At 53.9% G+C, this 14157-nt stretch overlaps 3 protein-coding genes across 3 annotated transcripts; 2 read left to right on the forward strand and 1 right to left on the reverse strand.

Moving 5' to 3' along the window:
• Positions 1 to 2108: 2108 nt before the first annotated feature.
• Fgf21 (fibroblast growth factor 21) lies at positions 2109 to 3414 on the reverse strand. The gene is made up of 3 exons (XM_051174419.1): positions 3180 to 3414; positions 2996 to 3099; positions 2109 to 2499 (listed from the first exon to the last, which is right to left on the reverse strand). The coding sequence occupies exons 1-3, from the start codon at positions 3412 to 3414 to the stop codon at positions 2209 to 2211; spliced, it is 630 nt and encodes a 209-aa protein (XP_051030376.1). The 3' UTR covers positions 2109 to 2208.
• Positions 3415 to 5690: 2276 nt separating this feature from the next.
• On the forward strand, positions 5691 to 7899 carry Fut1 (fucosyltransferase 1 (H blood group)). The gene is made up of 2 exons (XM_051174413.1): positions 5691 to 5803; positions 6541 to 7899. The coding sequence occupies exon 2, from the start codon at positions 6543 to 6545 to the stop codon at positions 7674 to 7676; it is 1134 nt and encodes a 377-aa protein (XP_051030370.1). The 5' UTR covers positions 5691 to 5803; positions 6541 to 6542; the 3' UTR covers positions 7677 to 7899.
• A 2154-nt stretch (positions 7900 to 10053) lies between these two features.
• On the forward strand, positions 10054 to 13611 carry Izumo1 (izumo sperm-oocyte fusion 1). The gene is made up of 8 exons (XM_051174233.1): positions 10054 to 10326; positions 10746 to 10820; positions 11524 to 11610; positions 12050 to 12070; positions 12331 to 12411; positions 12532 to 12632; positions 12934 to 13087; positions 13406 to 13611. The coding sequence occupies exons 1-8, from the start codon at positions 10092 to 10094 to the stop codon at positions 13609 to 13611; spliced, it is 960 nt and encodes a 319-aa protein (XP_051030190.1). The 5' UTR covers positions 10054 to 10091.
• Positions 13612 to 14157: the final 546 nt, after the last annotated feature.

The following is a 14157-nucleotide window of genomic DNA, read 5'->3' on the forward strand; positions in this document are numbered from 1 at the left end:
TCCCTCCCTTCCTCCCTCCCTCCCTCCCTCCCTTCCTTCCTCCCTCCCTTCCTCCCTTCTTCTCTTTCTTTTTTATACAGACCTCACTTTGTAGCCCTGGCTGGCCTGGAATTCAGTATTTGCCCAGGTTGGCCTCGAACTCACAGAGATCCAACTGTCTCCTGAGTGCTGGGATTAAAATCATGCATCACCATACTCAGGTATGTGAAGTGTATTTAATCACAGCTTCAAGAAAATTTGCTGGGCTAGAGTTTAATGGTTCTCGGATATAAAGAGCTGTGCAGACTGGGTGAGGGTGTGTGTACTCTAGCTCCTCAGTATACCAGCCAGTGTTTGCTTCATGGTTGGCAGATCACCGCTGTATTTCATGCCATTGTTATATGAGCTCAGTCAATACTGCTCTAGAGCTAAGACTGATGGTCTGAGTCTGTTCTCTCACTTACTTAAGAGGCTGAGGCAGGAGGGTCACACACACTCAAAGCCCACATGGGCAACTTAGAGTCTGCCTCAAAAGAAACAGCAAAACAGAAAGCTGAGGTGTGACAGAGCAGTAGAGTCCCTGCCTAGACTCCCCCAGTGAGGGGCTGGGGAGTAATGCTGTCTTGCCTAGCAAGAAGAAGCCCGTGATTCCATCTTCAGTACTGGAAACAGAAAAGAGATGTGTCCCTTCAAAAACACGCATTAATTCCCTAGACCCAGCCACTGTGGGTGTGACTTTACCTAGAAACACAGTTTGGCTGTGGCTGTGCCCACTAATAATCCCAGCACTAGGGAGGCAGAGGCAGGTAAATCGGTGTGGTTTTGAAGCCAGCCCTGGCTTCATAGTGAGTCACAGGCTAGCCCTGGCTACATAGTGAGTCACAGGTTAGTCCTGGCTACATAGTGAGCCACAGGCTAGCCAGGGCTACATAGTGAGTCACAGGCTAGCCAGGGCTACATAGTGAGTCACAGGCTAGCCCTGGCCACATAGTGAGCCACAGGCTAGCCAGGGCTACCTAGTGAGTCACAGGCTAGCCCTGGCCACATAGTGAGTCACAGGCTAGCCCTGGCCACATAGTGAGTCACAGGCTAGCCCTGGCCACATAGTGAGTCACAGGCTAGCCAGGGCTATATAGTGAGTCACAGGCTAGCCCTGGCCACATAGTGAGTCACAGGCTAGCCAGGGCTATATAGTGAGTCACAGGCTAGCCCTGGCCACATAGTGAGTCACAGGCTAGCCAGGGCTACATAGTGAGTCACAGGCTAGCCCTGGCCACATAGTGAGTCACAGGCTGGCCAGGACTACATAGTGAGTCACAGGCTAGCCCTGGCCACATAGTAAGTCACAGACTAGCCAGGGCTACATAGTGAGTCACAGGCTAGCCCTGGCTACATAGTGAGTCACAGACTAGCCAGGGCTACATAGTGAGTTACAGGCTAGCCAGGGCTACATAGTGAGTAACAGACCCTGTCTCAAAAACAAAACAAAAACCAAAAACCAAAAACCAAAACAAAAACCAAGCCATCCCAGACCCTAAGATGAGGTTATGAGGTTTTAAGAAACGCACTTGGGGGCCGCTGAGATGGCTTTGCTGACAAAGGCACCTGGTTTGGTGCCTGAGTTAGAACCACCAGATCCCACACCGGAAAGCAGAGAACCTGGCTCTTTCTTGTGTGCTTTTGTTTTGAGACAGGGTTTCTCTGTGTAACAACTCTGGCTGTCCTGGAACTCACTCTGTAGACCAGGCTGGCTTCGAACTCAGAACTCACTGAGATCTGCCCTCATCTGCCTCCTGAGTGCTGGGATTAAAAGCGTGTCTTCTGAGCCATAACACACGCGCTGTGGCACATGCCTGCCACCTTGCACACACAAATGAAATACTATAAAAACAGAGTTTATCAACATCTACCTCTTTCACAAGACTGTGGGATGGCAGTGTCCTACAAAACAACAACAAACCAAAGTCCCGAATACTGAGGTGGTTTTGATGAACAGTTCTGAACTGCGACCACGGGCTGTGGTGTTGGGAATGTTGGAAAAGGGTGCCCAGTGTAGGGTGGCATCTTGAGGGTCTCACAGTCAAAGAAACACGTTTCACTCCTTAAATACACATTTATCTTTCAGACTCTTTATTGTCCCAAGTAAGAAAAATTTTAAAATAAATAGATAAATACCCACAATAAATAAGAAGAAACCCAAAAAAGATACACTCCCCAGAGTCAGAAGGTTCAAGAAGCGTAGCTGGGGCTTCGGCCCTGGGAAGGCCCCAGCATGCTCAGTGGGTCAGAGGAGCCCACATCTGGAGGCTCTGGGGCCAGGAACCCTGGCAGTTCCTGCGGCTGGTGGGGCAGTCCTGGCACCGGCAGGAAGCGCACCGACCCCGGGGCTGCAGGGGCCTGGTTAGGAGAGTCCCTCGGGGGCAGCCGCAGGGGCAGGCCATGAACTTCAGACTGGTACACATTGTATCCATCTTCAAGCAGGAGCTCCCTGAAACTGCAGGCCTCAGGGTCAAAGTGAGGCTGGGGGCAAAGGAAGAGTTAGAGACTCACAGCACATTTCCAGGGTCCAGCCCCAGAGTCCTCTCTCAGACCCAGACCTGGAGCGACCGCCCTCACCCCTGGGGTCCAGTCCCAGCCCTCTCTGTCGGTAGACTAGCAGGGTAAGGCCCAGGCTCCTCCCTCAACTTTCCCGAGTCTGGGTTGGCAGTCTGCCTACCACCTCTAGTGGGGTACTTATCGGTCATGGGTACCAGAACGTCTTTCTGTCAGCAGGGGCAGAACCTGTGGGAGCTCACGTGGTCACATACAAGGCTACAGTCCTGACACCTGGCCTCTCCACCGGCTAGTCGGCCCTTCACAGACATCAGGACTTGAAGTCACTGGTGACCTGTCCGGGCCTCCGTTTCCTCTTCTTGCAAACACAGACAAGACCCCACGGCCAAGAGAGAATGCGCTAAACATACACCCTGCTTTTAAGCCTGGGGCCTCTGAGGGCGGACAACAGAAAAGGACTCACCGATCCGTACAGGGTTCCATCCGGTTGTTGGCAAAGAAACCTGGAGGCCTTGACACCCAGGATTTGGATGACCCCTGGCTTCAAGGCTTTGAGCTCCAGGAGACCTGTGAAGACAACCCAAAGACAATCAGGATCTGGACACACTTGGGAGGACCCAGGACCCCAGCCTTCTCACAACACGCACTTTCTGGGCTGCGGTGTGTGGTGCCTACCACTGAGCCATCCTCCCTCATCTCCAGGTGGGTTTCAGTGTCCTGGTCGTCATCTGTGTACAGGTGCCTGTGCCGGACTTGGCCCCCAAACTGGAGGAGGGGGCTGGAGTCAGGGATGGGGTGTGCCTGGGAGATCCCCAGCAGGAAGATGGCCAGCAGAGGGATGCACGGTCCTAGGACCCCAACTCCAGATTTCGTCCAGTCCATCAGTAATGAACCTAGGAAGGACCCTGAGGAGTCTGAGGAGCGGTTGACTGGGGCTGGCTTCTGACTTGGGTGTCCCAGCAGGGCAGATCCAGGTAGAGACATGAATGCCCGTGTCTCCCGATGAATCCCCAGCTGACAAGACACACAGTACCAGAATTTATACCCAGACAGGCCCGCCCACGTGCCCTCCCCACTCCTGACGCGTGATATTTGACACACTTGGCAGAAACCTGAATTCCACCGTGGCCAGGGCAGCCTGGACGGATGATGCAATGGGGATGGGGGGTTGGGGGGGGGTCTTTCCAATAGGGGTCTGAAGGAAAGGACTGGGCATGGACCCTGGGTCTGAGGGAGGAGGCTGTGGTCTGTACTCCTAGGTCTGAGGGAGGAGGCTGGGGTCTGGTTCCTGGGTCTGAGAGAGGAGGCTGGGGTCTGGTTCCTGGGTCTGAGGGAGGAGGCTGGGGTCTGCACTCCTAGATCTGAGGGAGGAGGCTAGGGTCTGGTTCCTAGAGCTGAGGGAGAAGGCTGTGGTCTTTACTCCTAGGTCTGAGGGAGGAGGCTGGGGTCTGGTTCCTGGGTCTGAGAGAGGAGGCTGGGGTCTGGTTCCTGGGTCTGAGGGAGGAGGCTGGGGTCTGCACTCCTAGATCTGAGGGAGGAGGCTGGGGTCTGCACTCCTAGATCTGAGGGAGGAGGCTGGGGTCTGCACTCCTAGATCTGAGGGAGGAGGCTGGGGTCTGGTTCCTAGAGCTGAGGGAGGAGGCTGGGGTCTAGTTCCTAGGTCTGAGGGAGGAGGCTGTGGTCTGCACTCCTAGAGCTGAGGGAGGAGGCTGGGGTCTGGTTCCTGGGTCTGAGAGAGGAGGCTGGGGTCTGGTTCCTGGGTCTGAGGGAGGAGGCTGGGGTCTGCCTTCCAGGCACCAAGGATCCCTGGACCTCAGACTTTCTGTGTAAGTAGCTGAGCTATGTAGCCCATCCTATCTGAACTTCAAGGTTCAAGGGTGTTGGGGTCTGAGGCTTTCATCGGCAGGAAAGCTGCATCAGTTGCATGAAAGAGGAGTCTGCAGGTGGACAGCTCCCAGCTGGCGGTGGGCCACTCACCAAGCCCAACCTAGCATTCAGATGCTGGGCTCATCTGCCACCCTCCCTGATGTCACCCTCCCTGATGCAATCCTGGTACTTCTTTCACCAGAGATTGCTCTGCACGGTGCTCCCCAAACACCCCTGGGGGATGGGAACATCATCCTATCTTTCCTACCCAGCCAGGCTCTGTGAGGAGGAAGAGCTGGATGAGCTCTTGCAAAGACATGCTGGGGCAAATTCCTGGGTTAGAAGGAAGAAGCCTGAGCAGGGCCCTTGGGACTGAGGGAGTCTAAGGGAGGAGGCTGGGCAATAAACCTTTAGGTCTGAGGCGGGCCTGGGCCTTGGGAGCCTGGAGAAATGATCTAATCTTGGGCCAGCCACATGGAATTCCTGAGTCTTTGTAGGGTGTCAACGCTCAGGTAAGGGCGAGGCTGTGGGGCGGCCAACTCTGGACAATTAAAGACTCAGGACAGGAGAGCTAAGGCCTTTGTCCCCAGACACACCAGCAGCCTGCCCAGAAGGAACATTAGACAACTCCACCTCTTCACGGTTACCTGCTCTGTTTGCCAGTCTAGAAAATGGCAGCTGGACCCCAGACTTTAGGATAGTCCCAAAGAGGGAGCTGGGGGAAGGACCGTGTGGTGTGCTATGGGCAGAGGCTCGGGCCTGGGCTGAGGCAGCTGGCAAACAGGTTCTCCATCCTGCTGGGAGGGTGCAGCTGGCGGGGTTGGAGGAGGGGGCGGGAGTCCAGACCTTGCTCCACTGGGGCGTGGCTACTCCCAGAGCATCCTGATAAGGGGAGCAGGCGCTAAGTCCCGGCACCGGAGAAGGAAACGTGCCTGGGACCTGAGCTCCCGGGTTCAGCCTTGCAGCGAGCGGGGCCCAAGTCCCCGGGTCCATGCAGAATTTGCGGCAACTTCTGGGGGCCAGCTGGGCTGTCCATCGTAGGTAGTGTCAGTGATCCGAGAGGAAGGGACAAGGGGCATGGCGGCAATCCACCTCGGAGGCGTGCCTCCCTCACCCGAACGCTGGGGTGAGGAGCCAGGTAGGATGCGGCTCCGCCTCCTGTTACCTGCCCGGCCCGAAGGGCGGAGGCTGCGCGCCTTGGAAAGGCTGCCAGCCTTTCTTTCTCTCTCTCTCCCTCCGGGTCTCCAAGCCCTCAGCCCTCTCAGTCGGTTGCGGGAAGGAAGCCTAGCGGGAAGGGCTGCGGAGCCGGGGCTCCTGAACTCCAAGCGTGGCCGATGAAGGCTCTATTTGGGGACTGGAAGTTCAGGCTAAAAGAATCCGTTTATACCACCAGCACGGACCTCAGGTTAGTAGGCACGGACCTCAGGTTAGTAGGCACGGGCAAGCCAGACCCCCAGGGATGACGAGGGCATCTAGACCACTCTAACCCTATCCCGGTCTTTCTCAAAACCTGGAATCCAACCCCCAAACCTGGAATCCTATCCCTGCCTCTCCCCATGAGAACCCCTTCCCTCCTGCTACGGCTCTGGACTCAGGAAACTAAACCAGTTCTTAGCAAGTTCCAAGGTCCACCAGGCTCCTCCGGGGATGCTTGCTGAGGGTTTCTCAGCTGTGTATCTGCCTTGGATTCACCCCAGCTTTTGTGTTCACCAAGTGGGGCAGACTTGGGTTGAACGTTTCTTTAGTATGCGGGATAAACCGATGTTTATTCTGGCTCTTAGGGAAAGTTACACAACGTCCGGGGGGCTTGCTTTTCAGTTCTAAAGTCCTCCTCCTTACCGGGCTTCCCCTGGTCCCCAACTACAGCCTGCATGGGTAGAGAGCGCCCGTGCACTCAGGTGCTCCTGAGAAGAAGGCCGTTGGGATGAAGTTCCCAGCAGGTCCTGCTCTCCCAGACTTGCAGCCACTCATTTATTTGCATGTCTCCTGACCCCATCCCTAGAGATTCAAATCTTTACCAGGCTGGGTTTAGGCTCTCAGCCTCTGACCGAGGAGATGCTCACTGCAGCTCCCAGAGCTGGAGGAGTCCCAGATTCTGGGCCTCACCTCATGCGCCTGCTAATCCGCCTTTCCCCCCTACAGCCATGTGGACCCCCAGCCGGAGGCAGCTCTGCCTGGCCTTCTTGCTGGTCTGTGTGCTCTCCACCGGCTCCTTCTTTTTCCAGCTGCGCGGAGGAAACTTCTTTGGAAGTGAGCTAACTCTCTCTATCCTGTGTCCAGACTACCACCTGCTGAAGTCCCCAGTGGCCATGGTGTGCCTGCCCCGCCCATTGCAGACATTCAATGCCTCCCCTTCCTGCCCCAGACAATCGTCCTCGCTTTCTGGGACTTGGACCATCTCCCCAGCAGGCAGGTTCGGGAACCAGATGGGGCAGTATGCCACATTGCTGGCCTTGGCTCAGCTCAACGGCCGCCCAGCTTTCATTCAGCCTGAGATGCATGCCACCCTGGCCCCTGTGTTCCGCATCTCCCTGCCCGTGCTGGACCCTGAGGTGGACAGCCTCACCCCCTGGCAGCATTTAGCGCTCCATGACTGGATGTCAGAGGAGTACTCCCGCCTGCAGGACCCCTTTCTCAAGCTGTCCGGTTTCCCGTGCTCCTGGACCTTTTTCCACCATCTCCGGGAACAGATCCGCAAGGAGTTCACCCTGCACGACCACCTTCGGGAGGGTGCCCAGCACATGCTGAGTGGGCTCCGGCTAGGCCCCTCAGGCCTCCGCCCTCACACTTTTGTGGGTGTCCATGTGCGTCGCGGAGACTATCTGGAGGTGATGCCCAATCGATGGAAGGGTGTAGTGGGGGACCAGGCTTACCTCCAGCAAGCCATGGACTGGTTCCGGGCCCGACACAAGGACCCCATCTTTGTGGTCACCAGCAATGGCATGGAATGGTGTGTGGAGAACATCGACACGTCTCATGGGGATGTGGTCTTTGCTGGCAATGGACGGGAGAGTACACCAGGGAGAGACTTCGCACTGCTCACACAGTGCAACCATACCATCATGACTGTCGGCACCTTTGGCTTCTGGGCTGCTTACTTAGCTGGTGGAGACACTGTGTATCTTGCCAACTTCACCCTGCCAGATTCAGAGTTTCTGAAGATCTTCAGGCCCAAGGCTGCCTTCCTGCCCGAGTGGGTGGGCATTAACGCTGACCTGTCCCCACTTCAGGCTCCGGTTAACCCTTGGGAGTCAGACAGTCTTTTAAGATTGGTCTGAACCTTCTAAAGTCAACCATCCATGTCTCTAGAGGTCCGTGGCTTTGGAATGTGTCTGTGGTAGTCCAGGAGCTGGTGGGCACTCATTTCTGGACACTGAGATGAAGGGCTTTCTGGAAATGCTGGAATGTTCTCCTGATGTTCCGCCAGAACATCATTGTCTGATGGCTGAAGTCCAGGTTAGTCCTGTGAGACACAGTTCTCTCTCCACCCAGCTCATCCTCTTAGAACTTCTGAATTATGGAGATGAAGAAACTGCTGACTCACCAGCCTCCTGGGCGCCTGGAGCTGGAAACTTTTAAACTTTTAAGGAAATAGATTAGTCCTGAATTTAGGGTCAAAGAGATTTCTTCTCTGATGCTACAGGGGACCCGGGGTCTGTTTCCCCGAAGTGACCAGGCCTACAGAAAACAAGGGTGTGTCCCTGGGTTCACAAAGGTACTAAATCCAGCTTTGAGAAGGTCCAGGGGAAGCTTCTGAAGGTGTTCCAGACCTCTGAACCCAGCTCAAGGCCCTGCAGGACCGCAGCCTCAGATCCAGAAGGACGGCTGTTTGACTGAGCTGTCAGATGTCCTTGATGGTTCCCCTCAGCATTTAATCTAATCCAATTCTCAGGGAGTTTCTGGGTACCTCTTCCCAATTCGGCTTGTACAGGCTGGAGAGAGGGAGCTGTGAATTAAAGGGCCACGTCAGCAATCAATCCATGGATTTGGAGTTTTTGGAGCTGTCTGTGCGCTGCGAGTGCACGGGTGGTGTGTGTGTGTGTGCGCGTGTGTGTGCGTGTGAGTGTGTGTGTGTGTGTGTCTGTGTGTCTGTCTACTGGGGACATTCATGGCGCATGGATATTGCACATACATCTGGCAACCCTTGCTGCTAGGTTTGTCTCTCCGTTTTCCCTTAGTACCTGTCTCTGCAAACGTCAGTATTGGCCACCAGACCTCTTTTGTGTTTTGTCTTATTTTGAGATGGTCTCTGTAGCCCAGGCTGGTCTAGAACACACTGTGTAGACCAGTCTGGCTGGGAATTCGTGGCAATCTTCCTGCTTCAGCCTCTCAAGTGCCTGGACTACACGTGTAGGTCACCATGCTTGGATCCAGGCCTCTACTTATCTAGGTTTGAGGTGAGAAGAGTATCACTATTTATGTTTCCCATGCTGTGGGACTGGTCACAGGGAAAGAGAGAAGCTCCAGTGCCTTCTGGGAGTTGTAGTCCCAGTTTAAGACTAGCCACTTACCGCATCTTCTTATCTGGATGCCAAGGTTTCTACCAGCCAGAGGGCTTCCTGCCGGAAACTTGGGGGACAATGAAGAGCACGTTTGCCGCTTCCATTCCACAGGTGCTGAGAAAGTTCTACGAAAGGGCTGCCACCCTGTGACGTCATGGAGGGGCGGGCGGGGTCTGCTTTGTTGCAGTCCAATCAAACTTAGAGTTGAACTTCTGGGCGGGGCCGGAGAGTCCTAAGAAATATTTCTAAGGGACTTAGGGTCCCCCAAGTGGGATGTGGCCCAAGTGTTTTGTGAAGAGGGGACGACCGGTGACTCTCGGAACCAGTAGAAAAACCCTAAATTCTTCTCCCCAGTCTTCCAAGAAAAACTTAATCTTAGTCGTGAGAAAGAATCTGGGCGAAGCATTAGCGCTTGAGGGCACGAAGTTGAGCGGCTGTTAAAGAGGTACTGGGGCCTGAGAAGAGGGTGTCCGGAAGGTCAGGGGTCTCAGTCGCGAGGGAGAGTCGACAGGAGCCCAGAAACTGGGGGATGGCTTTGGAGGCATGTTGAAGTTTTTGTAGGACCTTCATGCTCAAGGATTTAGGATAATTTTTGTTTTGAAGACTTTTTTAGTTTGATAGTTTCCAAGTTGGTTATTTATTAGACAAATTATTTACTTATGTATTTAATTAATTTGGAGAGAGTCTCAAGTAGGTCACGGTGGTCTTCATTTCCTCTTCCTGCCTCAGTCTCCCAAGTGCCAGTGCCCCAGCTTTTGATGGTTTATCTGGCTTTGACTGTTGACTGTGTAGTTTGCTGTGCCTCGGGGTTTTCAGAGCTTGAGAGTCTGAACGTTGACCCAGGTTCAGAGTTATGAATTATATGAATTTGGGGGAGCTGGGGAGTAAACCCATGCGTTTGAAATTTGAATGGAGAGAGGTTGGGGATGGTTTAATAGTTTGCAGGAATGCAACGAAGACCCTAAAATTTGAGTTCTTCTGTGCTGCGGTGGTGGTGGGGGGGGTCCGAATTCATATTTTGGGTCTTTAATTAATGATATCTCCTTTTTACTTGGAAATTTCCCAGAGACCCTCGTATTGAGCTTTGGAATGCTCTAAGACTGTCTTTTGGCTTCTGTTTAGCGTCCCCCCGCCCTCGTTTTGGGGTGAGGATCCTCTGGCGGTGCTGGCGAGCTGTGCGCTCTGGCCTCCATGGGGCCGCGTTTTACACTCTTGTTGGCTGCTCTGGCCGACTGCCTGTGTCCGGCGAGGCCCTGCATCATATGTGACCCGTTTGTAGTGGCCGCGCTAAAGACTTTGGAGCAGAGTTACCTGCCTGGCCACCTGGCACCCGAGCATCACGAAAACGTAATGAAGAGGGTAGAGCAGGCGGTGAAGGACTTCAAGGATCTGCCTTTGAATAAGGATTCCTATGTGGGGGCTGTGGGTAAGGAGGGCAGGCCAGGATGCAGACCTCGGGGTCCTGGGAGAGGAAGGGCTGGGGCCAGAAGTCCTGACATAGTCGCTACTGAGTTTAAGAATGGAAAATTCACTAGGCCTAGTGGTCGATGCTCTTGGGTAGTTACATCTCTGTGAGTTCAAGGACAGCCTGGTCTACATAGGGAGACCCTGTCTCGAAAAAGAAGAAGAAGAAAGAATGGAAAAGTCTTGGAATACAGAATCATGGAGTCCCTCCTCATAGCTCACAATATTGGCTCTAGCAAGTTGTGTGGTAAACTACAACTCCCATAAGGCAATGAGCAGTTTGCCCAATGGCCTCATGGGTATTGTAGTCTCTATGTGGTGACTAGCCAATGAGACCAAAAAGCTGGACTCTGGGGTTCTGTATCTGTCCTCCACACACAGATGAGGACACACTGGAACAGGCATCCTGGAGTTTTCTGAAGGATCTGAAACGTATCACGGACAGTGATGTAAAAGGTAAATGTACCAGAGGATGAGGACAGAGCCCCTGAGAAACCGTAGCTGGTTTCTTAAAGCTTCAAGCCTCTGCTTGAGAGCCATCATGGCTCTGCCATTTCCTAGCCATGTGGCCTTGAACCTGAGGCTGGGCATCTTCCTCAGCCCTAATGTGGAGACCACAATTGTCTCCCTTTCTCTGTAGCTGTGAGGATTAAGAGAATGAGCAGGTGTGCATTTCATAGCCCTGTGGCCCAGCCATTTTATAGTTCTCCCCTGAAGGGCTAGATGTGGAATGCCAGCGAAGACCGGTGGGCCATCCCTGGACTTAAAGCTACTCAGACTGAAGCTGAAGCAGGAGGATTGCTTAAACCCAGAGTTCCAGAATAGCCTGGGCAACGTGGTGCCTGTCAAGCAAATAAGAGTGGAGCTGGTGGCCACACCTTTAATCCCAGCATTGGGGAGGCAGAGGCAGGCAGAGCTCTGAGTTTGAGGCCAGCCTGGTGTGTACAGCAAGTTCTAGGACAGCGGGAATACATAGTTAGATAAATAAGAGGCAGGATGTTGGGTATGCTGATGCATGCTTAGATCAGGTGGAGACAGAAAGATCAGCTACAGGGTGAGTCTGAGACCACTTGGAGTAGTGTCTGTAGTATATGCAGTGCTTTACTGTACCTCACACCTGAGTCTGGGGAGCACTGTTCCTGGCTCTGCTTCCTCCTAGGAGAGCTCTTTGTAAAGGAATTATTCTGGATGCTCCGTTTGCAAAAGGACATCTTCGCCACTCTTGCCACGCGTTTCCAAAAAGAAGGTGAGGGAGATGAAAGTCCAGGGCCCGAGCCATCAGCTTCCTTAACCCTCTTCTCCATCCATGTCCTCAAGAACACTTTCCCCAGGTCCGTCCCCTACTGCCTAAAAGCTCCTAAATCTCAGATCTCTGCTCAGCATCCACTCCCATTAATTTAGAAGGAAATTATCCTCTGGAGCTTGGTAGCAAAACCTGTAATCCCAGCATTTGCGAGGCTGAGGCAGGGGAATTTGTGGCAACCTTGGGCCGCGTGCTGAGATGCTGACACAGTTTGTTTAATCACAGGACTTGATGGGTGGAGGCAAGAGATAAACTGTTCAAGGTCATCCTCATTGAAGTAAAGTTTGAGACCAGCCTGGGTTATAGCAGACTCCTTTCTGAAAACAAAAACAAATGTGATTTTCTTTCTCTTTCCCTCCCCCCTTTCCCCCTTCGGAGGCAGTTTATTGTCCCAACCAATGTGGTGAGTGTAGCATGCATCTGTTTCTTTTGCCCCATGAGCCTTCCCCCAGGACGGGTGATTGTTACTCTCCTCCATTTGAGCTATCCCTGGACCGCCAGGTTTTCTTAGGTAGTGGGTGTTTCCTGCACTCCTTACAAGTTTCGGTGGGGGCACAAACAACCCAGACACTTGGTGCAAACAGCTGCCCCGGCCCTTGCCAAATTCTCCTTTTCGCCCCCACCTCCTAGTGGGAGAATACAACTTTGACCTTCGCCCTTCAGGCACGATGTTGCAGACTCTGATCTGGTGCAATAGGTGTGAGAAGCAGATCCACTCTTGTCGGAAATCCATGGATTGCGGGGGTGAGCACATCCCCCAGCTCAAGGGCGAGGGGTGGGGCTAGAAGAGGGGCAGCCACGCATGCACACGCATGCACTGCAGGGCTCCTCCAGAAGTAGCGGCAGCCCCCTCCTTTCGCACAGAGCGCCGGATAGAGGTGCATCGCTTGGAAGACATGATCCTGGACTGCCAGCTCAGTTGGCATCACGCTTCTGAGGGACTTACGGATTACAGTTTTTACAGGGTGGGAGCATCACTCCTGCGGTCCTTGCCCCTATGTCTATTAGATTTGTGTGAGCCCCTGAACTCGACCCTCGTGGCCTCTACTGATCCCCGCAGAGGCCCCACTCCTTGACCAGGGCCCTTCCCATCCTAGCCACCCCAGCACAAAGGGTAGGGGGATCTATGTTGCCTCCTGTGAGGATTAGGGCCATCAGTACTCCTGATTCCTGCCTTCCCTGCACCGAGGCCCCGTGACCTCACCCCTCTATTCCCCCAGTCCCCAAATTCCCCAGGCCTCTGTGACCCCTTGAGCTTGGGTCTAGGTTTGGGGGAACAGTTCTGAGACCTTGATGTCCAAGGGGAAAGAACCCTACATGACCAAGACGATGGTGGGTCCAGAGGATGCCGGCAACTACCGCTGCGAACTGGGAACCATCAATGCTGGCCCTGCCACTATTATCCATTTTCGTGTCATAGGTCAGTCTGAGGCGTTGAGAAAGTGGCGTTCGGGATGGCAGAATCCCATGGGTGTGGCCTTACCCATGGGATTTGATCTCCTGTGGGCATGGCCTCATTTGGGGCTGTGTGGCTTTGGCTATAACCAGGGTCTGTACTGAGAGGCAAGGCTTCCCTCAGGAGACATGCTTTCTGGTCATGGAGGTGTGAGCAGCTGCTGTAGGCCTCAGTTGGACCTACTGGTGTGCACCCACCCTCTAGAGAAGGCTAGGGTTGTGGGGGCAGAAGCGCCCTCCTCACAGCTGAAGCCAGGACTACCCTTTGGCTCTCCTCTGCCAGTATTACCACAAAGGGCAATGGAGGAAAAACCACCACCAAACATCATAACCCAGGAGGAGGAGGCCCCTGGCCAGGTGATTGCAGAGACCCCGGTGTCCATAATTCCGATGGACCATTCGAAACCAGAAGGAAATCTGAAACACCGACTCTTAATACTGTTGATCCTTGGCTTCATAGTTCTGGTGGCCAGCATCATTGCCTTGTGAGCCGTCCGCTGGGAAATTTGGAGGGAGGGAGGGCCTTAAAGGAAGTGGACTTGTGTGAAGGGTAGAGGCTTGGATTGCAGTGGGGTAAAGGCTTGGACAAGAGAAGAGCTTTGGGAGGGGGCATGGCTTGGACAGGAGTGTGTGTGTGGGGGGGGGGGGTAAGAGCGGGACTTAAAAGGAAGAGCCAGGATTTGGATGGAGGTGTAATCTTGGGTTAGGAGAGGAGATTGAATAGAAGGGTGTGGACAAGGGCTTGGACGGATGGATGAGGCTTCAATGAAGGGGCAGGACTTTATGGAGGAGAGTGATTTGGAGGGAGCTGGGCTGGGGTGGAGGGCGGGGCTTCCTGCAATCCAGGGCTGGCAGAGGACAGGAAGCTACTGGGCACCTACCTTCCTTGGGATCTCACTTAGGACAAAGCGTGTGTAAACTGCTAGGTTAGGTCTGTGGGGGTCTAGGGAAGAGTGTACTTCACTTAACCCATGATCTAATGTGGCTCTATGCACCTTTGTCTTACCCCAGGATACTTTACTTTAGGAAAGATAG

The sequence above is a fragment of the Phodopus roborovskii genome, unplaced genomic scaffold (genome assembly GCF_943737965.1).
Source record: "Phodopus roborovskii unplaced genomic scaffold, PHOROB, whole genome shotgun sequence".
NCBI classification, from domain to species: Eukaryota; Metazoa; Chordata; class Mammalia; order Rodentia; family Cricetidae; genus Phodopus; species Phodopus roborovskii.